At 39.8% G+C, this 26,733-nt stretch overlaps 1 protein-coding gene across 6 annotated transcripts in view; it reads left to right on the top strand.

The window, feature by feature from the left end:
* Positions 1-26,733, top strand: part of MYO5A (myosin VA) — a 184,911-nt gene that overhangs the window by 126,048 nt on the left and 32,130 nt on the right. For all 6 annotated transcript variants that reach the window (XM_057306340.1, XM_057306339.1, XM_026518505.4 and 3 more), the window contains 7 exons: positions 2,053-2,146; positions 4,357-4,505; positions 9,176-9,289; positions 16,208-16,351; positions 16,619-16,672; positions 21,085-21,312; positions 25,773-25,873. In XM_057306340.1, the coding sequence (XP_057162323.1) occupies positions 2,053-2,146; positions 4,357-4,505; positions 9,176-9,289; positions 16,208-16,351; positions 16,619-16,672; positions 21,085-21,312; positions 25,773-25,873 (884 nt within the window). The remainder of the gene's footprint in view (positions 1-2,052; positions 2,147-4,356; positions 4,506-9,175; positions 9,290-16,207; positions 16,352-16,618; positions 16,673-21,084; positions 21,313-25,772; positions 25,874-26,733) is intronic.

The raw sequence follows: 26,733 nt of genomic DNA, 5'->3' as shown, positions 1-26,733 counted from the left end.
AATAATAACACAACATACTCAGTGAGAACCTCAGAAGGAGCTTAGATGCAATTCAGAGAGGATAGTGTAGCTAATGAAATGGCAATCTTCTCATGGTGTTCAGGGTCTTAATAAATCCTCCTATGTCTCTAATAGATCTGGGCTCTGTATACAGAAACAGCAATTCCATTAATATTATGTTGGCATGGTAAGCTCAGTCTATCAGAATTCAGGTGGGAATTCAAAGGGCTACTCTTGAGGCTGAAGGACTCTTTTTTTCATTTCTTGAGTCCGCAGAAGCTTTTCAGATTCCTCTGAATCCACAGAGTATTTAAGTTTGGTAGGAGTATTCTCTTTTCTTCTTCATAGTCAAGTTCCTACCTTTCTAGTCTGGGAGAATAGCACACATGAACAGATTCAGATTTTTCCTTTCTTTCTTTCTTTTTTTTTTTCCTCATTGTCTTTTGCTTTTCTCAGGGACAGCTATAGGCATTTCCATTAATTCTTTTGAGTAGAATACAGTAATTAGGACGAATGAAAAACTTTCACTGTGACAGCCAGCTTTATGGTCAGAAAAGCTACCTTCCCAGTCAATCTGATCAGGGAGCCTAGAAGATACACTAGAACTGTGGTTTGTAACCAGGAGTGTGTATCAGACTCTACTGGAGAGTTTTAATAAAAATACCTGCCCACGCTCTAGGAGTATGGGTTAGGCACGTGTATTTTGAAAAAGCACCCACTTTATTGGTTGCACACCCCTGATTGAGAGCAACTTCTTTGAAGAGCACGTAAGGAATTCTGGCCTTTCTACTGAGAGCAGCTATTAAAGCCGTGTCAGTATGGAGGGAAGAGACTGGGCCATCAGAAAGGATACCTTCTGGACTGACTTCTGCCGTGCACAGTCTTCCTGTCTAAGTTCCCTGGTCTTCAGGGATCCTTAGTCACAGAGCCCTCTTTTGCTGTCTCTGAACTCCTGAAAAGTTCTCTTTATTATTAAAGCTATTGCTTTAACATGTGACTCTTGATCTTGGGGTCATAATTTGGGCCCCACATTAGGCATAGAGCTTACTTTAAAAAGGAAAAAAGGGAGGGAGGGAGGAAGGAAGGAAAAGCAGGAAGGGGAAAAAAGCAAGCTATTAAGAGTTCCTTGAATTTATGCTTAGAGAAAGAAATTCAAATTTCACTCATCACGAGCATACATGTATTTCAAAGATGAACTAAGTAAACTATAAACTTTGCGAAGTTAACCTTTGGTTTTGATTTTTGCTTCCTGGGAATCCTCATCCAACTGGGAACTAGAAACCGAAAGGTCGATGTGGTGTGTGTGTGTGTGTGTGTGTGTGTGTGTGTGTGTGTGTTGGGGCAATATATACATATACATGACATAAAATTTATCATTTTAACCATTTTTAAGTGTACAGTTTTGTGGCATTTAGTACTTTCACGCTGTCGTAAGGTCAATGCTTAAACATGGAATAAAAGGACTAGTTTGCAACCTTGTGAAACTCTTAAGAGGAGATAAAAGGAAAATTCTCTTTCTCGAGACAGACAGCAGGGAGCTTCAGAAGGAATCCAGTGAATTCCAGAACCAAAAAGCCCTTCATATCTTTCTTAACCTCCTTAATCTCTCTTAATACCTGAATCATGAGGACACATAAGCTTTGTGTTAGGCTGTTGAGGCGAGAAGGTATTTTTATTCCTTCAAGAGCCACTGCTTACTAGGGTGCCAAGCAGTTGCTAAATGCTCAAGGTACAAAGTAAAACAACAGCAATTATGTCCATCCTCCAGGAATTGCTAGTCTATTAGGGAAGTAAAAGTAAATCATTTATAAGGGCTACAACGAGGCACATACAGGGTCTGTAGGAGAGACACCTAATTGGAGGGAGTTTCCAGGAAGGCTTTCTGGAGGGGGTAATGCTTGACCAAGTTCAAAAAAAGACTAGGTGGACCCAGGCAAAGAAATGAGGCTCAGAGATGCGGAGGTAAAGAGGGCCTGTGGTGTGGTCTTTCTATTCAGTACGGGGCGTCCTCTGTCTACTGCAGCCATCTGAGTTGATTGTTTTATTTTATAGCTGGTATCAAATCTGAAGGAAGAAAATACTTTGCTGAAGCAGGAAAAAGAGGCCCTCAATCATCTTATCGTGGAGCAGGCTAAGGAGATGACAGGTAGGGCTCACGTGGGTATAACCTACCGTACACCAGCCAACCTGAGATCAAAGATTTATATGTTACAACTTTGCTTAGAACTGAAATGTTTTTAAAAGTTGAGATTGTCATCAGTAAATTTATGATGTTCTAAGAGGCGAGCACTGTAAATATTTTGATTTAGTTGGTGAACTTGTAAATCTGGTCTTTCTATGCACAAATGTGAATTCATGTATAGTCAATATCCTATGTTATTTTTAAAAAATTAATTTTGTTCTGCATGTATGATTTCTTAGTTTTGACTTATGGGATTCTATTGAATTAGGAAGAAATTGTGAGCTAATATGTATATGTGTCTACATGTATTTATTTTTTGCTAAACCAATGGATATTATTCTCCCAAAATCAATTACTCTTTTCCACCTTAAAAAAAAGGCAACTCTAATTTTTTGAATAGAGAACTAACTAGATGTGAACATTTATTCTGTTAGCTATTTGTGAGATAGGTAAGAATGATGATAATTTACAAGGAACCTACATATATATAAATGTGGGCTAAGAAGATACAGATCGAAGGTATAGTAATGGGTGGTGGGGACACAGAGAGAGAAATGGATTGGAGTGAGGATATAGTATATGAAAAAATCGCCAGGATGTTATCCTTTTTGTTGTGGTATTCAAAAAAGGAATAACAATTTTCTAAAGTTTTGAGATGAGGTAGTACCACAATAATGGTGTATTGTTACTGATGAGGAATTGAGGGACAAAAGTACCTATTTATGAGTAAAATTAACGAGATCAGTTGTTAGAGTGTTAAATTTTGAATGTCAGCTAAGCCCTCCAAAAAGAGATCTCCTGAAAACAAATTGAAATTAAAGATTAGAGACAGGAAGAAACAGGCCTTAAGGTTCCCATTAAAGCTATGATGATAAGAGAACCCTTTGTGCTTTTCCCCCACTACCTCCTCCCTCCCAATTAAAGGGAATAATGTGAAGGCAAGAGAAGAAATCTGGAATTAAGCCTTATAGGATGACCACAAGTAAAGGATAAGGTGAAGAAAAGAAACTAGAAAAAAAATTGATAGGGAATATTAGAAACAGTTACTGAAGACATGGAAGGATCCAGAATGATTAGAATACTTGAAATTGGATAAGAAGAACAAAGAACTAACGTTGGATTTGCCTAGGGAAAATTTCTTGGTAGCCTTATGCAACTTCTGCAAATTGGTGAGAATAAAATGCAATTTACAGAATGTTATAGGGAGAGGAAATTCTTTCATTCTTTCATTCACACATTATTAAAGCCCTACATTAGGGAAACACTGTGGTGGGCACCAGGGAAGCAGTAGTGACAAGACACTGGCAGCCCTCGCCGTTATGGAGCTGCTGGGGAAAGAAATGGTGACGCATTTGAATCAGGCAGGGCAGGTTAAGATTTAGCCATGAAATATGAGAATAAAATGGGCCATATAAATATTAGGAAGCTTAATATTTATAAATGTGACTGGTTGGCTCATTTAGGTAAAACATACAGCTGAGATCTGAGGCTTTTTACTTCGCTTTGTCTGCAGTCAGGGGCTCATCCCCATCTCCAGATGACGTCCCAGGCAAGTGCGAGCTGCTGGCAACAGAGACAGCAGAGTGGGGTGGTGAATGGAAAGGTCAGGGCAGCACACAAGAAAGTAACAACGCAGATGACCAGGCAGGGGGTCTTATCTGGTTAGAAATGGGGGAGTAATAGGACTGTGGAGGGTTCAACATGCTGGAAATACTGTCAGATCTCAGCCTGGGGACTGAGGTGAGCGGAGAGTTGACATAGGACATAGGACAGCTCGGTTCCCTGAGAAGTCGCCACCCCCTCAGAGATTTGAGGAGTCTCTAATTTGGACAAAAGAATTTTATAATAGCCTGAAACAGAATATTGGAATAAGAAATACTTTAGTTATTAAACAATGACTAGTAGAAGTCTATCAAGGATGTGCTATAACCAGTGAATGAACTAGTGGCACTGAATCCATAGTAGGTGGAAGAACTCAGTAGGTGACTGTTGTTATTCACAAACTATATTTTTGGCATGATATTTGCTCTGCCCCTACATTCCCTAAGATACTCTTCATAGTTCATGGTGCTACAAGTAAACCCTTTGCAGAGAAGCTGGAAGTCAGTGTACGTTTGTACTCTTGAGTTCTGTCGAGCCACCTTTGTTATGCTTTCCCCTCTTCTTTCTTTCAGAGACTATGGAGAAGAAGTTAGTAGAAGAAACAAAACAACTGGAACTTGATCTTAATGATGAAAGGCTGAGATACCAGAACCTTCTGAATGAGTTCAGTCGCTTAGAAGAGCGATATGATGACCTCAAGGAGGAGATGACTCTAATGGTGGTGAGTCAAACACTTGCTTTTTTTTTTTTTTTTAAAAGATTTTATTTATTTATTCGACAGAGATAGCCAGTGAGAGAGGGAACACAAGCAGGGGGAGTGGGAGAGGAAGAAGCAGCCTTCTAGCAGAGGAGCCTGATGTGGGGCTCGATCCCATAACGCCAGGATCACGCCCTGAGCCGAAGGCAGACGCTTAACCGCTGTGCCACCCAGGCGCCCCCAAACACTTGCTTTTTTAGAAAACATTTCAGCACATACCACAGCGGATAGAAGAGTGGAGTGAACCCATGTACTTCAGGTAGTCATGACCCAATTTCAAAATGGGCAACACATTTTTACCCCTACTCTATCCCTCCTTCCCATCCCATCCAGTGGTTTGGGTTGTTGTAAAGCAGATCCCACAAATCATATAACTTCATTCATGAATACCTTGTAAAGTCAAACACTTTAAAGACGGGGCTATAGACTTTGTCATATGTATCGACCTGTGAAATTTGCATATAAAGCAAATATTTATATAATTGAGTATTTCCTCTGCTGATTTTTGTTATGATTTAAAAATATATTCCTACAAAAAGAACATTCAGTCTCTATTTGTAACAAATTATCTTATCTATTTCAAGAACTCTTCTATAGCTACCAACATACCTCTTGTACTTTTAATAGTTCTACACAGCCTCTCTGTTCTACTTATCCTACTGTCAGGAAACAAAGAGTTCCCTAGCTCTCTTGTTCCCTGTAAGTATCAGCCTTGAGGGTAACCTAATGGTACCGATGGCAGAAATGCTCTGAAATATCTCCTATAAGAAACAAGATAATTTGATATCTGTGGTGTAGAATATTTGCTTCAAATTTTGCTTCTATCTGGATCCTTTGACAACATTTTTTAAAATGTGACATTTTAAAAGTCAAAATAAAGGAGATTATATAACACAAAAGAAATGAAATAAATTTGTCACCTGGAAGAGAGAAAACCTGGTCTCAAAGAGGTTAAAAAGCTACTTTAAATGCCAGAGTTGGACTGTTATTTCAAACCTTGCTACTCTATTCTGATTTGTATGTGACAAAGTAAAATTAGAAGTAGGAGTAGGTCACCATTACCCTTATTGACAAACCAGAAGGACAAATCATTAAGTCTTGTCTTCCTTGATCTCCCTGCTACACTTGGGCTTGTTGAAATCTTTCCTCCTTCACATTCTCCCATTCTTAGCTTTCTTTAGAGTCCTTTTCCTCTGTCTTTGAATATCCTGTTCCCCAGAGTTCGTTTCTTCGGTGTATTTTAAATCTATTTACTGGATAACTGTGCCAACATTTGTGGTGAATCTATGCTTTGGTTATGGTTGGAGCTAAGCTTCATGTCCCACAAGGTATTTCGAGAGCCACTAGTTATTTGGCATATTAAGAAGTGGCATTGGAAAAGAAATGATTGGGGTCATAGAAATGTGGGAATCACTAGTTGAAACAGAGGTAAACAGATTTTTTTTCCTGTAGAATTTCTTGGATTCTTTAATACTGCATGCCTTGTGAATCTCAAAAAATAAAATGAGAGAAGCACATGCCACGTATACATCACTTTCTGAGCACATTCCCGGAAATACCTGTGACGTTAATGGGTCTCCTCCTTAGAGAGGTAGCCATGTCTAGAAAAGACCCTCCAACAATAATGGCCATCCTCCAGCAGCTTAGCAGGGCTGTTCCTTCCCACTGGGCAAGTCTCTGCCTGCTTAGCCATTCTGTTCCCAGCAGTGTTGTGGAAAAAAGATGTAATCAAGTTCCAGGAGCAGTTCAGCTGCTTGATTTCTGATTTCTCAGACTATAATCCTCTCCACTGTATGCCTGTGACTCCTTGTCATTCCTCTTGGTTAACAAAATGGTTAGAGGGAGGGAAAAAGAAGATAGCAGAGGAAAGAAGATCAGCGTCTGCTCGCTTCTTACTCAGCTCTTCATTAGGTCTCCTTTCCTAGCTCCAGACACAGTCAAGATTGCAGTCTTCGCAGAAAACGTTTGCCAAGAATTGTAGAGAATAAAAAAATGGACTTTATAATTTAGGATTAATTAAATAATAGCAATATCTTATTTTAATGTTTAGGTAGAAACTTCACACCTGACAGATGGGTCCTTGGCTAATATTTCATTGACACTGTTCTACAGATGGAGCTCTCACTGCACAATGCGTAGGAAGCATTTTGTGGTAAATAGAACTTTGGGGGGGGCAATCGATAGATGCCTCAGGAGTTCTGGTAATCTATGTAATACGTGGATCAGAGTTCATGCCGTTGATTACCACGGTCTAGATTTGTTGGCCCTGGTACCAATAAGTGTTGTAGGATTTTTCTCCAGGAACATTCAGTTGTTAAGTCTCAGAGGCAAGGAAGAAAACACTTAAATCCAGGGCCAAGGAAATTCAAGCAGACAGTGGAAGGATAATGAGGCAATGGAATGCAGGCTTGTGAAGTGTTTGAAGATTCATCCCAAGTAAGGAGGGAGTCCAGCATGTCAACAGTGGGGTCCTTAACCTTGACAAAGGGAGTAAAACAGATTCAAGGAAAGAAGGAATTATTGGAGACGTGACAGATTAAAAGAGGAGGTCCGAGATACAGATCTTGAAGGAGCACTTGATAATCAAGTAGGATGTTTGTCCTTGTAATGGAACAGCATATGGGTTAACAACTTGGGGAACAGAAAGCCATGCACAGGGGAGTTGTTACATTACTGCTGGACCCTAATGATGATGGCAACATCCATGCACATTAACTGAATCCTTGTCATATGCCAAGCACTAGGCTAACTCTTTACTTGCCCTATCTTATTTAATCCTCACATAAACCCTCTTAGGTAAATAATATTTTATTCACCTTTACCCAATGATGAAAATGAGGTTTGGAGAAGTTGGGCAAGGGACAAGTAAGTAGCAGACCTGGAATTCCTACCCAGCTCTCTCTTACTTCAGACCCCAGAGCATTTAACCGCTGCCCTGTATCCGAAAGTTACATTAAATAGCAAATACACAGTGTTGCTTCTATTCATACCTTAAGGTATTTGTTGTTTAGTAACACATACATGAGGGAAAATAGAGGTCTTTATATTCTTTATATCTTTATATCATCTTTATATCTTTATATCATCTTTAATAAGCTTATTAGAAAAACTTTGTCCAGGTATTTCTATGGACTTACCTGTTTCTCTTAATATTATGACCAATTTATTAATAAACACCTTCCCATACAACTGTTGGCTGGGGCTAGGAACTTTACGTGAGGTTGCTGTGTACATAAACAGTAAATCTGAGTGCCTTTGACTTTATGTGGGGTGATTCTTCCTTTTAGTGGGTACCCTAGCTGCTAGATAGTGTCAGAAGTTCTGGTGTTCTTGAGTCTTCCTTATGCACTGGAGTACAGGTTGGGGTGGCCTGGGAGACTTTCAACTGCCCCTGGATGCTGGCTTTCCTTTGGTCATATGGAAGGGTCTGCTCTCTGTAGGCCTGGATTTGGGAGAGAAAGAGGCAGAGAAGCTCTTGTGACTTCTAGCTCTTCCTGAAGCTGGGGCAAGGGGTAAAGGAAATTGGACAGATCAGAAAAGCTTCCAGAAGTCTTTCTGAAGCTCCCAGAGCCAGTAACCCTGTGAGATTCAGGCCACTGAATCTTTCCACCTCTTCTTCAGGGGGGCACCCTAGGAGTGAGGGGCACAAAAGCCAGGCTTTTTATTCCTTCTTTCTTCAAGTCATTCTCTAACCCCTTCTCCTACAGAAAGGAACAGGCTGCAATTGTTTAACTTCTCTGTTTTCCATAACCTTTCTGAATGCTAATTTCGTAAGTACCACATTGTCATAGAAATGTCACCTGGACTCGCTGAACAAATAACCCCAGGACGTCAGAGGGTTCTTGGAGCAGCTTTCTTACCTCTCCTGAAGGGCTCATCCATCCCACTGCTGACTCCAGAGATTCAACTTCATGCACAAAAGTGACAGAAATTATAGTCACCTATGTAGAACCCCTCTCTTTTTTTCCATTTATGCTCAAATACAGTGCAGTAAAATGATGATGCTGTCATTAAACATATCTCATGAACTTTTTACCAAGTTTCATTTCATTGCAACACTGAAGTCAATGTTTGGTTGCTGAGGCATTATACCTACACTACACCCAGTGTGACAGGCCACTCACAACTTCAAAAACCCGAAGCGGGAGTGCCGGGGTGACTCAGTCAGTTAAACATCTGACTTGGGCTCAGGTCATGATCTCAGAGTCCTGGGATTGAGCCCCACGTTGGGCTCCCTGCTCAGCGAGTAGTCTGCCTGTCCCTCTCCCTCTGCCCCTTTGCCTGCTGATGCTCTCTCTATCTCCATCTCTCTCTCTCAAATAAATAAAATCTTAAAGAAAAGAAAAAAACCCCAAAGGGGACTCTGCTAATAATCACAGATGATTTTGGTTTGGGCATTTGGTATTGTGACTATTATTGTCATGTCCTGCTGGTGCATCTTTCTCTTTCTTTGAGGAGCTCAGAAAGTGAGACTTTCGTGAGGGTTTGTTAAGGACAACAAGGAACAGACTGTTTGGGCATGATAACAGCAAGTTAGTGAGTGGGGGTTAGACCCAAGTTAAGGTAGATGCTATCTTAACTATAACTGGTTTAATTATATTGTGTTAATCATATTTGGTTTATCTGCCTTCCAGAATGTGCCTAAGCCTGGACACAAGAGAACAGACTCCACCCACAGCAGTAATGAGTCTGAATACACCTTTAGCTCTGAAATTGCAGAAACTGAAGATATGCCGTTGAGGACAGAGGTACGTTTTAGATACCTATCCCTACAAGTAGGGTGTGACCATGCTATTATTAACAGAGAACATTTCCATTGTGGAGCAGACCTCATTTGCCCATAAATGTAACAGTTTTTTCAAACTCTTTATATTTCATGAATGACCAATGGGTGCTTAATTAGCTTATTAATTATTACCTATATTTTCTTATATGTACATGCATACTTATTATAGATGTTTTTGGTCAATAGACATTTTAATTTTAAATGTAATTTTGATGACCAGATTTTCCCTTTTGTAATTCCCTTTTTTTTAACATACTCTATTATAAAAAAATATAGCCTGTCATGAATTTATTTCAGACTGAGGTAAATTGTTTTAATAGTAAGCCTTTTGTCCTTGAATATTGTAAATAGCCAATGCCCAAGAATGTAGCAAAACTGCTGCCTTTGTTTGATGACAGTTTTTACCAATGTAATTTTTGTCCACAAAAATGCAAGAAAAATAGCATATAAATCTGCCTTAGGGTTTGTGTTATATGGTCTGAAATCAAATGCACATGACTGTGACTCCAAGAGTACAGGGACCTTAAGTTAGATGGTCCCAAACCAATTCTCAGATCTTCTTTTCAAATACGATATTAGTTTCACTAACACGTAATTCAGGCACAACTCTTCTATTTCTGTATCATATTCTGAGAAAATGGCCAAGTCAGAAATAGACTGCTTCTGGCAGAACAGCTGAAGAAAACTGAATGATTCTTTCCTTTCTTGTCTTAGTTTTACTGAGGAATGAAAAGTTTCTATCATCTCATTCTGTTCGTTTTAAGCGAAAATGTTATATAGTTGGAATCGTACATACAAGAACCCTAAGTTAACTTATCCAAGGTCACCGCGTGTAGGTGGCTGAGCCGGTATTCTAACTGAGGCTGGTCGGCTCAGAGCCGCCTACTCTAATTCCTCCCATCCGCATTTTACCCTGCAGTCCTCCAGTCTGTCCTCTCTGTAGCTAACATTAGCCTGCAGACCATTGATGGAGCAGCACGGCCACTGTATAGCAGGAGAGAGGTTGTTCCGGGTTTTTGGCTGCTATGTAACAAACCACCCCAAACTTCAGTGGTTTCAAACCACAGCAATTTATTCATGTTCACAACTCTTCGAATTTTGACTGGGCGGTTCTTCTGCTGCACATGGGGTTGGTCTTAGCACCTCCCTGCCTCCCAGCCCAAGGAAGAAGACCTGGGGCATCTCCAAGCGACTTCTCTGTTCAGTGGCATGGTGAATGCGTTCTGAGAGTGTAAGAATAAAAGATGCCAGGGCTTCTGGGGCCAGGCCCAGTACCAGCACAGTGTCAGTTCTGCCGCATTCTACGTCATAGCAAATTACAAGGACAGCTTAGACGCAGGGGAAAGGGAGTGGACTTCATCTCTCGTTTGTTTCGGGAGCAGTCATTAGTAGCCATCTCTGGAGTCTACCACGAAGTTAGACTTTGAAGATTTCAAAATTACAGCCTCGGAATCTCTAGTGGATATCACAGTTTTAGGATTGCATCCAGTTGGTCTTCATGGGACTACTCACTCCCAGCAGTCCAAGGGAAGTATGTTTCCACACTGCTGGCTTCAGTGTAATACGACTTGAGCAGCTCCTGCAAGGGAGGGGAAACCCAGGAGTAGGAGGGTGTGTTTGCAGCAAATTATTTTGTATTAAACTCAGGACAAAGAGGCTTCTTATTGATAGTTTTGACTGAGGACATTACATTTTTAACCTCAAAAACTCTTCTGTGCTTTACCTAATTTTTACTAGTAACAGTATTTGTTGGCATCTCTACACTTTTCAAGTTTTGTCCAAATTCTTAGATTTGAGGGGAGAGTTAACTTTTGTTTCTAATTCTCACCCATATTTCTGCTGAATTTTTCTCAAATTAAGAGTTAGTTTAGGGGCACCTGGGTGGGTTAGTTGGCTAAGCATCCAATTCTTGATCTCTGTTCAGGTCTTGATCTCAGGATTGTGAGTTCAAACCCCGCGTTAGGCTCCACGCTGGGCCCGGAAACTACTTAAAAAATAAAAAGTTAATTTAGAGTGGGATTTAGTATATTGCTCATCTCTTTTAAATAATGAAGTCTGACCTGTGCTCCAGAAGTCACAGACAGATCTGGAGTATTGTGTATTGTCCTTCACATGCACTGACCATCAGCAATAGGTCATGCACCTGGAAATCTCTCAATATTGAGCAAGGCTTTTCACTAAACTAGTCATCTTGTTCCTTGTGACTAAGTGCATGCATCTGAAATGTGGCTGGCTCTGGTTAGAAGGGTTTTCTTAACCATTGGACAGACTACAGTAACTCTCCTCCTTGGAACTAAGTCCAAAACCTGAGCCTCAGTCTCTCCATGCCTCAGTTTCCTCATCTGTGAAGTGATATGCTATGATTATTATCTTACTTTAGAGTGATGTTTTGAAGACTGAGATAATTCTTATAAAGCACTTGTAACAGTGTTTGATACATAATAAGTGTTCAATAAATCCATGTTTTTGCTCTAATAAACAGATTTCCAGTGACTGTCCTACAATTCTGATTGGGTGTGGTCAGGATCAGAAAGATAGAAATCTGTAAAATTGGTAATAGAAAAAGAGAAATTGCTTATCGGAAGGGAAGTTGGGTGGAAGAGAAGTATCAGACTAAGACTGGCTGTGAATTTGCACTCCTGATTACTTCTGACTTCCAGGTTTGTTTTTCTCCCTGCACCTGCTTCTGTAATGGCCAGGTTTACAAATTGCCCCTAACGAAGTAAAGGAGCACTTAGTACTCTAGTATTCCCAAGTAGCTCCTTCAGAATCTGGTGCCAGGAAGATAACAGGCCCCCTCTTGGTTATGAATTGATTTTTTAAAATTTAAAATGGGAGTTTTTCAGACTGTTTTGGAACACAGAATTCCAACCTCAGTCATGCAATGATAGCAAAATTGGATGTAAAAAAGAATTGATGTCTTTCTAGCTTTGCCAGACCTGTGATTTGTTGTTCACAAGTCAGCCTGGCACCTGCATGGCTGTTTCCCTCTGGAGAACTCACCTGCCAGCTCCACCTGCAGCACAGCCTTCCCACGCCCAAAGCATCTTCATGGTCTGGAGTTGCATTCTTTGGGAACCTTTGCTTCTCCCTGCTCTGTCATGCACCTCTCTCAGTAGCCATCGACTCATTATCCCAGCTCTGCTTCCGCCCTTGAGCTTCCTCACACCCGTCAAACCCAGGGCAAGGGTCACTACAACCTTCTCAGCTGTTGTTAGCAGGAATTCCAGAATGATTGCAGATGGAGGCTGGTAATTTTGTGAGTAAATTCTCTTGTCTCCTGGATTTTCCTCAGATGAGAGACCATGATTTTTTAGGTCTGTTTCAAAGCTTCACTCTCTGAGAAAAGCCCTGATTGATAACGTACCTTCTAGGGAAGGAAAGCAAAGCAAAACCCCAGAAACTTCTCTGAGCCAGATAGCCCAATCTTCCTTTTTGCTCGTGTGGCACAGAGAAGACAGATGGTATCTCTCTGACTAGATATGTCATTAGGGGTAAGAATGGACACCATGTGGAGCACTCTTAAATAATTACCAGTCCTTATGTCTCAAGCAATTTTGTAGTTGTCAGATGTTATTTTTTTGTATTCTTTCACTTCCTATTTTAATACTCCTGTCTATAGAATTTTGTTTTTATCTAGCAGTCAACTCATTCTTTATGTAGTATTTGCTAATATCTAAAGAGTTACCCCATCCCATTTTTAAATTAATTTTTTTTTAAAGTGAGAGAATAAGTGGGCACCAGCCCAGGCAGGGTGGGGGGCAGAGGGAGAGGGGGAGAGAGAATCAGAAGCAGGCTCCACACCCAGCATGGAGCCCAACACCCTGGCATGATCTCACGACCCTACGATCATGGTCTAAGCCAAAATCAAGAGTTGGACACTTAACTGACTGAGCCACCCGAGCACCCTACCCCATCCCATTTTAATGAGAAGATTCCTTTTAAACAAAAATGCCCATTCAGGATTGATAAGGATGATTCCCAAGTGATGACATTTTATGTACAATGAATGACGTTGGGAGGTGAAGTCTTCTATTATAGAGTAAAAAAAGATTAAGTAATTAAAATTTTCAGAGACACATACATCATTAATAAATGAACAAACATTAAAAACACATGAATAAAATGTTTATGTTGTAAATAAACTAAAATACAAGTATTTGTGGGATGTGTAGAAATGAGTTTTTATATGAGTGAAAATCTACGGTAATTTCACGTTCAGGCAGGATATCATGTCTGTTCTGCTCAGTCAGGACAGACAAACATCATATACCTAAACTTTTTCTTTCTGTTGAACATTACAAGAGTGGACAGTAAGAAAAAGTCCCGGTCTAACTAGTTTGTGGGTAAATGACCCCGATAGCCTACAGATAATTGCCCCACTTCTTGGTTTAATTGATTCGTCTTAGATGTTGTTTTAGAACTGGAGTAACACTGAATTCGGCACTCCTAACAATTCAAAAAAAGACTAAAGACAGCTAATAAACATAAAAAGAATTCAACCTCAACAAAAGGCAAAGAAATGTAAATTAAAACTACAATTAAATATACTTTTGGTCTGCCAATGAAGCCATTTAAAAAAAATGATGACAGTCATTGTGGTAGCAGTCAGGGTGGTGGTTGCCCGATGAGTGTAAACTAATTTAACAGACTTAAAAATATCAATATTTAGATATTTATGTAGTAAGATATTTATTTTAGTATATTTCAATAGCAAAAAGTTAGAAACAACTTCAATGTCCATCACTACGGTAATAGCTAAGCAAATGATGATACACATGTCAGTATAACTATTAAAATTATGGTTTCAAATACATCCTAAATTTAGAAAACATTTGTGATACAATGCTAAATTTAAAAGACAATACAGAATTATGATGAAAATATTCCAATTACTTAAATCTATAGAAAAAAGAGTGGACAAAAATTGTAGGTTTTTTCTGGAGATGGGATTATGGCTTTATTTTTCTTCTTTGTATTATTTCCTAAACTTTCTATAAAAGTTTATTTTGGGGGCGCTTGGGTGGCTCAGCCAGTTAAGTGTCTAACTCTTGATTTCAGCTCAGGTCATAATATGAGGGTTGTGAGATCAAGCTCCACGTTGGGTTCCACGTTGGGTATGGAGCCTGCTTAAGATTCTCTCTCTCCCTCTCCCTCTCCCTCTGCCCGTTCTCCTCCCTCTCTCTTAAAAAAAAAAAAAAACTTATTTTGCTTTTATATCTGGAAAAAAGTCTTTTAAAAAGTTGACAATTTGAAATATAAGACACACTAATCAGTTAAGAATTATACTTTGACTGGGACACCTGGGTGGCTCAGTCAGTTAAGCGGCTGGCTGCCTTCAGCTCAGGTCATGACCCCAGGGTCCCGGGATCGAGTTCCACATCCTGCTCCTTGCTCAACGGGGAACCTGCTTCTCCCTCTGCCTCAGGCTCCCCCGTTTGTGCTCTCACTCTCTCTCTTTCTGAGAAATAAATAAAAATCTTAAAAAAAAAAAAGAATTATACTTTGACCATTTAATTATTGTTACTGTTCTCTCTCTTCCTAACAAAAAGAGACAAAGAGAGTCTTTATTGTCTCCATTAAATCTAATGACACAATTCTTTCTCTTACCTCAATAAAAGTTCAAACCTGAAGTAAACAAGGGAGAACACTTATGGCACGCTCACAACTTCCATGATGGTGTTTATTCTTTCCCTTTGTTCAGCTTTAATTAGTGTATCTTTTCTTACACTAGTAGCTCTCACTGTGATTCTGTTCTAGAACCAATTGACATACTTTTCAGATGCTACTAAGTTATCTTTCTCTTTATTAAGGGCTATATATGTTTTAGTTTTCCAGTTTTCTCTGTCTAATCTCAATATATTTATGCTGGCACTTTGCCATTTCAAAAATCATTTTTCCTGAATAGAAAAGTAGTCCATGCTCATTGTAAACAATTCAAATATAGAAATGTGTAAAGTAGAAAATGAAACTTTCCCATAGTACCTCCCGTTCTCCAAGATTACCACTGATGGCCTTCTAGATTTTTGTATGGCTTGTGCTAGGTATATTTAAAAGTCACGTGCAGGGGCACATGGGTGGCTTAGTCCTTAAGTGTCTGCCTTCAGCTCAGGTCATGATCCCAGAGTCCTGGGATCAAGCCCCCTGTCAGACTCCCTGCTCAGTGGGGAGCCTGCTTCTCCCTCTCCCTCTACTGTGCGCGCTCTCTCAAGTAAAAATATAAAATCTTAAAAAAAAAGTCACGTGCATTTGATTTTTTAACAAAAATAAGATCAGAATATAAATAATGCCTTGCAACTTGTGTATTTCACTTAATACTTTTATCTAGGACATATTTATCCATTCATGTATATCTATTTCATTTTTTAACAGCTACAAAATATTTTAGTTTGATTATACTGTAATTTAAGTAACTCTTCTATTGAGTAACATTTGGGTTTTTTTTCAGTTTTTTACAATTATAAAAATGCTGCAATGAACATCTTTTTCCATATATTCTTGTGTACTTATGTAAGAATTTTTGTAGGATAATTCTTAAACGTATGTTGTTAGGTTAAAAGGTATTCATATTTAAATTTTAATAAATACAGCTTACTTGCCCTTTTAAAAGGCCTACTTATACTTCCACCAGTATTGCTACTGCCACTTGGCATTATTGATCTTTCCAGTCTTTGCCAGTCTGACAGGGGAGAAGTAGTGCCTCGCTGTTGTTTAATTTGCATATCTACTCATTAGCTAGGGTGGACATGTCATTCTTTGGCCGTTTGTTTCTATTTCTTCTGTAAGCTTGCCTGTTTTTCTCTTGGCCTGTTCATTATTTCTGCATTGGCTCGTGCATATTCTGGATCATCTTGACCATCTTTTGATTTCTGGGGTTTAGGAGCCAAGTGAGAAGAAGGTGCCCCTGGACATGTCATTGTTCCTCAAGCTCCAGAAGCGGGTCACAGAGCTAGAGCAGGAGAAGCAGGTGATGCAGGATGAGCTGGACCGCAAGGAGGAGCAGGTGCTCCGCAGCAAGGCAAAGGTACGTGCGGCTACCCCAGGGCCGCGCTAACTGAGCGCTGAGCCTGCGACTAGCTCCGCAAGCTCTTCTTTAATGCAAACTCAGCCCACAAGTGCTTTATCTAAGCAGCATTGGTTCACCTAGTCAGGGCTGAACTCTCCTCACTGTTTACTGCAGAGTAAGAAATATTCTGGGTAAAAATATGGTGATTAAAGTATAACTACTTATTTATAACTTTATAAATACTATAAACTTTATAACTTATTTGTAACTTTACATTTTCCCTAGGAAGAAGAAAGACCACAGATTAGAGGTGCAGAACTGGAATATGAGTCACTCAAGGTAATGGGGAGTTTCCGCCCAAGGCTTCGAATATCTTGTTTTGGCAAACGACCTGTTCAGAGTTTCTCTTTTTCTCAGAGAACATCCTTAAGGGCGCCTGAGGTTCTAGCTGTACCCTTATTCAGGCATTACTTCTAGCCTCATGTTGTTTCTTTTCGTAGATTCCATGTCATATAAGCTGGAGTTCAGTCTAAGCAGAGACAGGAGCAGTAGCTGCCATTTGAGGCTATGGAAAGTAGTGAAGGACATTGATTCTCGCGTCAGGTGGCCTGGGTTCAAATGCTAGATCTGCCATCATATGGCTGTGTGCAAGTTATGTATCTTTTCTGTGCCCTAGTTTTCTCATCTCTAAAATGGGGATAATGATACTTTTTATCGTATAGGACTGTCATGAGGGTTATATAAAGTAATCCATGTAGACTGCTTAGAATAGTGCCCAGAATGTAGTAAGTACCCAGCAAATGTTGGCTGCTATCATTATCCTCATCCTTTTTAAATGCCTGTACTTTACATATCAACTCTAATTCTTACAATAATTCTGCAAGTAAGTATTTTCATTTTACAGATGAGGAAATTGAGGTTAAGAGATACAAGTAACTTCCCTAAGATCACCCCACTAGAAACTGACAGGAACAGGATTTGAATATATCTTTGGCTCCAAAATCTGTGCTCTGATGACCAAACCCCACCGAAAGTATGTACTTATAGAGAAAGATAGCTAGGTATTAGTTTGCTAGGTATTAGAATAGAAATGTGTTCCAACTTACTTTTATTTTTTATTTATTTTATTTTTTTTTAAAGATTTTATTTATTTATTCAACAGAGATAGAGACAGCCAGCGAGAGAGGGAACACAAGCAGGGGGAGTGGGAGAGGAAGAAGCAGGCTCATAGAGGAGGAGCCTGATGTGGGGCTCGATCCCACAATGCCGGGATCACGCCCCGAGCCGAAGGCAGACGCTTAACCGCTGTGCCACCCAGGCGCCCCCCAACTTACTTTTTTAGAAACTGTTGGGAGGAGGAAGATGAAGGTAGAGAATTGTCACTTTTATGGTTGAAGGCAATGTCTATCTAACAGGTACTGTGTGTCCCAGAGCAGCTGAACATGGGAAGGGCTCTGATTAGGAAGGAACAGGAGTTCCCAAAATACAAAGCATCTTGGGTAACCCAAGAGTCAAGGTATAAAACAAACAAGAGCCCATTCCTTGCTACAGAGTAGGTTGTGGGTGCCTGGCTGGCTCAGTTGGTAAAGCATGTGACTCTTGATCTTAGGGTCATAAGTTCAAGCCCCACGGCGGGCGTAGAGTTTATTTTAAAAAATAAATTAATTAAATAAATAGAAATAAAGTCAGGGTAGGTTGTTCTCCACTAGGCTCCTTCCTTTGCTTTCCAGAATCAGAACCTTTTGAGCCCTGTGAAGTTTGAGCTATCAGGCTATCAGCTATGAAGACACCCTCAGCTTTAAAAGTTGTCTAGGCTATTAATTAAATTATTAGTCTTAAATTTGTCTTTCTCAGACATTTTCTGCTTGTGTTTATTTTTTGCTGTTTTCTCCTTTTGCAAACTGTAGTCTAGAATAGCTAGAAAACTATAGTGAGTTTTATGATTATAACCAAAGCTAAGAGTTAGAAAAGCCACAAAATAGCATAAGGAAACTCATTATTTTAAAGCTTTTACGTCTATTTGAGAGTTCCTGGGGTCTTCCTAAATGGTCATGAGGACTTTTGTATTATTTTTTTTCAGTAATATTACTTCAAGTCTAGTCTGATATATTGTTTCCTGATAGTGTGATGTGGAACGTCATTTACGTTAATAGGACCCTGTTCTCTGTGGTTTTGCCACTTCCCGTGGTCCAGTACTGCTAATTGCAGCTTCCTCTTGAGGCCGTGTGGCATTGGTGTAGAGAATGCCTGTCCTCCACCCTGCCCAACCCACGGTTCCTTTCACAACCCCTTCCCTGAAGATAGTTTGGACTCTTCCACTGACATTCCGTAAACACTTGACTAATAATACCTCATATTTACTTTAGTTTTTCCTACACCTTATCTTATTTAATCATTGTCACAACTTCTGAAGTAAGTTATTTCCTTTTTAAAGATGTTGAAGCTGAGGCTGAGAACAGTGAAGAGATTATCATCAGGTGGTAGAGTCTGATCTTGAATCCAGGTCTCCAGACAGAAGGAAACCTTCTAAGCGCCCTAGGTTCCTATCATCATTTGTTTGGAAGTTAACTTTTACCAAAAAAAAAGTACTATTTTAAAATACCCTAAAGAACCCTTTTACCCTTTCTGAATTATAACATGAATAAATCTATTGCTCCTTCAATGAAAGTACTACTTGGGTAGTGTTTATGTTTGCGGAGAAAGAAAAGGGTGGCAGCAAAGGGTCATCTCTATTATTCTGACTCTCTGTTGCCTTTTGTACCCTTCGTCCGGAGGACCAACTCATGCTGTGGGTCATACAAGACAAGGATCAGATGGGATGGGATGGCACAGGCCAACGGAATGGGAGTAGGACTGTCATCTCCAGCTCTTTTCCATCTGCCTGCCTCACACAAAAATGGACAAATAGTCCATAGTCTCTCATGCTTCATTCCCCCTTCTGATTACCCCCCCTTTCTTTATCCCTTTCTTCCCCTACCGATCTTCCTAGTTCTTATGTTCCATAGATGAGAGAAATCATATGATAATTGTCTTTTTCTGCTTGACTTATTTCACTTAGCATTATCTCCTCCAGTGAGAAACAAACTGAGGGCTTCAGAGGGGAGGGGGGTGGGGGAATGGGATAGGCTGGTGATGGGTAGTAAGGAGGGCACGTATTGCGTGGTGCACTGGGTGTTACACGCAACTAATGAATCATCGAACTTTACATCAGAAACCAGGGATGTACTGTATGGTGACTAACATAATATAATAAAAAAACATTAAAATTATTTAAAAATGGACAAATAAAGACATTCTTTGTAGTATATTAAAAAATGAAGTCCAGATTTAAAAAAAAAAAAAAAAAAGGGAAAAAAAAAAAGGAAGTCCAAATCACAAAGTTCCCAAGTATTAGCTCAGTATTTCTCAAAATGTGGTCTCTGGGCCGGCATCAACATCACCTGGTAACTTATTGGAAATGCACATTTGTGGGCCTCATACCAGGCCTTTTGAATCAGAAGCTCTGGGGGTTGGGCCATGCAATCTGCCGTCCAGCTGATCCTGATGCCCTTGAAGGGAAACACTGCATCGGAGGTTCGTGTCCGAGTAAAGACATTCATGTTTTCTGTTGCAGAAATGAGCAATACAAATCTGATTACTAGTTAGTGGAAGACTGGGGATAGGAAGGATCATTCATTTTCACGTAAGAATAGATTAATCCGTGAAAGAAAGGGTTATATATTCTTATACTAGTAAAAGAAGACTATAAATAGTTTTACCGTAAACTGTGGCGAGGTCTGATATGGTGCTCTAAACCCAAAGTGACTTCTCTGGAAGAAACAATAAAATATTTTATCTTTTATACGTAGAAGTGTCTCTTCCACTATCATAAGGCCTTGTGTAATGTGCTAAACAAGGCAGCGTGGTGCTTTCAAATGCCTGTCTGCTTTACTGTTTGCCAGCCAGTAATCTGAGACATTTGTATTTTGGTGTCAGAACTCTGCTCTGGGTTCCCATCGCCACTGTTTGCGCAGAGTGTGCAGAGGGCAGTGCTAACTGGTGACAGGAGGGTGGCTGGTAGTATGTGAAAGTATGGAAGGGGCAGAGGATGAGCACGGCCATCCGGATGGCACAAGGAGCCCATCCTTTCCTCCCACCTCCCAAGAAGACTTCTGCCAGCAACTTCACCAGCCTGGCAGACACATGTCAAAGTAATTTGAAAAATACACTGTTTGTTGTCATCAAAACACTAAATGGAATGTTATTAGTTTGAATGGTATGGTAATTTTTTGACTCAAAGTTAAAAGTCTTAAGATCTCAATGGTCTTTCCATTCCATTCTACAAAGGAAATAGAATAAGGGTTCTGCTGATCTGAACCATTCATTGGAAATCACCTGACCAGCTGAACCCTCGTACTTGCCCTTATATTTACCTGCAAACAAGACCTGGGCTTCTGAGGCCTGGGCTAAACTTGCCCCTTGGGACTCTGCAATCTCTCCAGGCCTGTGAACACACCCTAAGCAGGCCTAGAATAAATGTGACTCTGGAATTTGGGTTGATGAAGCAAACTACTATTCACCTTGCTCAACTCCACTCGATGTCAGCTTTCTTAATTTGCAGAACAGAGTTCCCAGTAGAGCCTGGGAAGCCATTCACTAGGGTAGCTCTGACGATCTTTTCCAGCAGAACTCTACCGTCTTGGGGGAACATGAGTATTCCAGTGTAAAGTTGAGGATAACGGCAGTGAACTACTCTTTGTCTCTTCATACAGCGTCAAGAGCTGGAATCAGAAAACAAAAAACTGAAAAATGAGCTAAATGAGCTGCGCAAGGCCCTTAGTGAGAAAAGTACCCCAGAGGTGACCGCCCCAGGTGCACCAGCCTACCGTGTCCTCATGGAGCAGCTGACCTCTGTGAGTGAGGAGCTTGACGTCCGCAAGGAGGAAGTCCTCATCTTGAGGTCTCAGCTGGTGAGCCAGAAGGAGGCTATCCAACCCAAGGTAAACACGAGCACGTGACTGAAGTGGGTGTCTGGGGATTGACCTCTTTCTTTCTATCCTTTCCCTTCAATTTATTATGAAGCAAACACAAGCATTTTTAGTCTAATTAGCATTTAGTCTAAAGGATATTGTCATTTTTTTAAAATCTCAATGTTGCTTTAAAATTGTTGCAAATACCAATTAAAGTGAGCAAAAGATAAATGAAATCCCAAATGATCTTCCATGTGTCATTTCTCACTCATAAGCAAAGGGCTTTTAAAATTAATCTTTAAGTAGTAATCTGGCCATGAAAAATTTTCATCGAAAGTAAAATTCGGTGCTCCTGGCCAGCTCAATCAGAAGAGCATATGACTCTTGATCTCAGCTTCATGAGTTCAAGCCCCACGCTGGGTGTGCAGATTACTTAAATGAATAAATCAAATACATAAACTTTAAAAAAAATAAAATTCTGTTAAGTACAAATATCCACAAATTGTCTTGCTGTGGGAAGGCATTAAATATGACTTTAAAATTACTTGTTGAAAATAGCCCATTTAACTGGAGAGATAACGTATAAAAAGGTTAGAAATGAGATCAGTGAGTAGAAGTTCCATGGAGGTGATTTCTGCTCACTTCAGGGAGTTCTGTCTAGTAGGGGGAGCTGTCCCAACTGGGGATGGGCTGTGTGTGGTGATTCAACAGAAGGAACTCCTGCCAGAAGGTAGAGATGGCTCTCCAAAATCCTTCCTGCCCTCAGGCGGTTTGAGACCCAACACTGTTATGTGTTGGTTAAAAATGGGCCTTTTTGTCATTTGCCATCTTAAAACCTGGCCTGTGTCCCTGCCCATGTTCATGCAGCAAAGTGTTACCAAGAATTAGACAATCAAGTATTCCAGCTGCATAACATACCATATAAAAAATGACTATGATATGTAATGAACTGGAAGATCTGAGAGTACTTCTCTTAGAAATGGTAGTTCTGCATGTGGTTAAAATACTGAAACTGTCATGTAACATTTGGATTTAAGAATGGCAACTCATATCTGAGATCAACACTGATCCAGAAAATATCAAATTCTGAGAACAAGATATTTGTGACTAATCTTAGGAGGGAAAAACATCCCAGGAATAAGTGGAGTTATATAAAGAAATGGGCTTTCTTATTTTAATACAAATCACAAACCCATTCAGTCCGAAATGAGAAGATTCTGAAAGGGGAATCTCTCCTTTGGCCTGGCCCTGTAGGCTCTCCTTCCCCAAGGCTGTCTCCTTCCCCAAGGCTGTCTCTGTTTGGTTCCCATGACTACCACTGTGGTTGGGCCTTGAGATAGAAGACTCTGTCTGCATACTGGCTGGAGCAGAGTCCAAAATCACAATTCCTTTCTCTGGTTCCCTTGTGACAAAGTGGTATTCTCACAAGAAACTTGAGTTAAGGGAAAGGAAAAGAAAAATGAACCAAAGGGCATTAAAACAATCTAGCTAACAGAGCACATAGTTCTGGTGTCACATGCTCTCACGCCCCTAGCTCACGGCAGCTCTCTAGCCCCTAAAATGGGCTGGACCTGTCTCACCAATGCCCCTGCTCTCCAACTCTCAGCCTACACATGGCAGCAGCTTGATATTTGCTAAGAAAAAGTCCATGACACTGATGGAGACCTTTCAAACCCATGGCTGTCTGTCCCATTCAGTTTCCAGTCCAAGAGACTCATCATTTCACAACTGCTTTGCAGGGCAATAGTGACTGACACCCAGTGAGTGAGTAGGTGATAATCCAGCCCAGTCAATCTAGTTCATCCGCTCTGCATTTGCGTATTCTAGAAGACTTCACTTGGACAAATGACCTCTTATCAGAGCTTTACTGTAATTCTCACAGACCTAGGATAAGAATTTCACCCATATGCTTTAACAGGAGGGTCATTTTCTCACATACTCACAAATTAGAAAAACCAAAACAGATCAAAAAGAATTTCAAGCACTTGTTCCTGAAAATTAAGAATTATCACATAAATATATATATTAATGTCTGCCTTATGCCAGTTCCATGAATACTAATTTTTGGGCTTTTACAGTAGCTTTTCTCTGTTGTGATGGGGCTCGTTGGTGGGATTTATTTATGGAACTAAGGGTTTATTGTTTTCTCCATTTTTTTTTTTTTTTGTGCTTGCTGACTTGTGATTTTCAGGATGACAAGGTAATAATAATTTTTTTTTAATTTTAGCAAATACTTCTAATTCTAAATTTTAGTTTATAAGTATTCCCCCAGTATATGCAATCGATGCTTCTGACCACCAGTTCTATATGGATATTTACAAATTAATTTCCTATTTGAGCCCTGTCTGTGTCAGTGGAAAAATAACGGACGTAGTAGGCTCCAGTCTGGATCACAGGGAGGTCTCCATGACTTCTAATTCATAGTCAGTTCTCCAGCTCACTATAGGAGTTATGGTGGGCCATCACAAGCACGGGGGCCCGGGATGGGAGTCCCTTAACTTGGAGCACACCCAAAAGCACAGGCTGTCCCACACTCTTGTCTAGTAGCTGTGGGTTTGTTGACCAAGGGTGAGAAGGAGCCTCAGGAGTAAAGCACACCCTTCCTGGGAAGGGTAGGATTTTCCTAGGTGGTGCAACCCTTTCTAAACTTCTCGTCACTGGCATGGGGGAGACAAACCTTGAGCAGTGAGTTAGGAATTTCCTAACGCTGGTGGTCCAAGTCTGATGCCATGCCCCAGCCACCACTTATTGGCGAAGGTAGGCCAGATGAGGGAAGGACTGGCTGCTTACTATCAGGAAAGCAGCCGATCAAGAAGCTTACCTTTCCATTAGATTAGTTAATAGGATCAAGTTACCTAATTTACTAAAAGTTCAAAAGTACATCATGTAGAAAAAAAAAAAACAGTACATCATGTAGGTCTTCGGATACCAGAGAATACATACAGCATTATTTAATATAGGGATTGGGTCTTGGAGAGTTACTACTTAAAAGTTAAAAATCTGAGTACAGCCCTTTGTAGAATAGAAAAATTTTCTGTCTTTCAGGGAAAGAGAAAAAAAAATTCTATGAAATATATGCTAAAATATGTATAAATCATAGCTAAAGAAATGTTCTATGTGGTGTTTATGGGAAAGATATTTAAAATTCAGTAACAGAAGCTCTTGTTAATAGCTCTTATCAGATTATATTTGATCTTCTCTGAGGATCCATTTATAAGCTCACAAAAAGCTTTAGGAGAAAAGTGAGATTTTTTTAAAGTAAGTTTCTTATCAAGCACTGGTCTTGAACTTACTCAGAACTGGTCTCTAAGGTCATGTTTTTAGAAGTGTATTCTGTTAAGTCCACTTCATTGTGAGACCTGGCTTTGGAGCAAACATTGACTGACAGATCAGACATATACTATTTAGACAAATAGAACGGGCCCTTGGGTTCTAAAATGTATTATTCGCTAGAGGCTACAGAGCAGCGGTTCTTAGTCTGTTCTTGCCCTGGTTTAGGAGAGACAGAGAGTAGCTGAGTAGAAGCAAGACTTGGAAATTACATTGGTTGTCAGACAGATTAGACCAAAAAGGAAAAATAAAAAAAGGAAGTAAAAATGTTAGCAGAAAAGTGCTTTTTATACCAAATCATTAGTAATGCTGACCTGCCAGAAATGTGTTTCAGAAACTTATGTACCATGCTATAATGTAACAGAGGGAAAGAGTTGAATAACAGCAGATGGTAGATACTTACAAGGAGCTAAATCCTTCCCATTTATATATATCTAAATATGTGAGAAAAAACTTCTAATTTTGCTAAAGCATATCATCTACCTTTTTTGTACTGAGTTTTTAATGGAAAAAATGAGCTTTATGTCAAACTTTACGGTGTTTTACTGGGGCATTTGTTTTAGATGGTACGTAGTAGAAAGAGTAGCTTTTGTTCTTTGTTCATTCAATAATTGCTTGGTGTTTTCACCTGGTTATTGTTCTAATGCTTTATGTATACTTGGAAATATCTATATTTTTTATGTACAAAGTATATATACATATATATAAATGTGTGTGTATATATATATATATATATATATATACACACCCTTTGAAGTATATATATTATAACATAACATTAGAGCAATTATCAGGCAAGGACACCAAGGGGAGCTACTTAATGGAAATTTATATATATATGTATATTCCGTTTCACATAATGTAAAACACACGTTGGCCGCCAGTGATTTTATTTACAGGACAGTGGTACTCTAGAATCTCACCATCCTTGTAGTAGAGCAGTAGGGATTTTCAAGAGAGGAACTGAAGGTGCCTCTTTCTCTTAACTGCCTATGCCTGACCCCCATCTGTAGTTGCACAGGACTGGGCTGGTGCTCTGGTGGGACAGAGGTGTGGTGGAATGAATAAACCCCCTATTCTGGAGGAAAGAAAAATGTTGTCTGTGGCCCAGAGTTTTTGAGTTGACTGTTAATGTGAAAATATGTCGTTTTCCTCCTCAGAACACAATGACAGATTCCACAATACTTTTGGAAGATGTACAAAAAATGAAAGATAAAGGTGAAATAGCCCAAGCATACATTGGTTTGAAAGAAACGAACAGGTAAGTCCGTTCTCTTTTTATTCATTTTAGTTTAATCATAATCATGTATATCTTTAGTCTTCAAGCCAGCCTCTTATGCAGTAAGTCAAAGTGTTTATGTATTGCTTTATTAGACATCAACTGACCTTCAGAGGGAATTTAACGTTTCCAATATATTCCCAGTTAAAATCTCATTTTTAATAAGGTAGCATTATTGAGGAGAGGTGTCAGGGGGGATGTTCTTTACATCAAGTGATTATATTTCTGTATATTTTGGGTCCTCTGCCTTGAGAAGAAAACCAGTTGCTCACTGTTGGACTGTCTGGGGGTAGTCACTTTCATTTTTTGTTCAGGATGGTTGGTTATTTGTGAATCCCACTTTGTAGGGACAACTTTAGCTTTCAGTAATGAAATGTAGTGTGGAAAGCGGTAATGAAGTATCTGCAATCACTTCACTCTTGGCCATATCATTCTACAAGGCTACCATGACTTCTAGGATGGGATATATTGACCTGATATTTAAGGTCAAGTATTTGTCACACTTCCTAAGATGTTCTGACAAAATCCTAACCCTAGTTTTATCCTATTTACTGTAAACACAAGTGAAGTTACAGATGGCACTTAGCTCAGTCACTGTGCACTTAAGAGCTTTGTTTTGGACGGGCTGACTGAGGGTGCAGGATTTGCACAGCCACTAAATGATGAAACTTTATTGAAGACCTTCCCTGTAGCTGAGATTATCACCAAGTGAAGACTCATCTCTGGAATTCCTTCAGCCTTCCTGTCACTCCCACTTCCCAACTGAGCCTCTGTGCCTTTGGACTCTGAACTTACAGACTACATGCTTAAGAAAACATGGCCAATGATGATCCCAGAGAAAG

Source organism: Ursus arctos, unplaced genomic scaffold (genome assembly GCF_023065955.2).
Source record: "Ursus arctos isolate Adak ecotype North America unplaced genomic scaffold, UrsArc2.0 scaffold_36, whole genome shotgun sequence".
Classification (NCBI taxonomy): Eukaryota; Metazoa; Chordata; class Mammalia; order Carnivora; family Ursidae; genus Ursus; species Ursus arctos.
The sequence above is the reverse complement of the archived record's forward strand: the minus strand, read 5'-3'. Positions and strand labels throughout refer to the sequence as shown.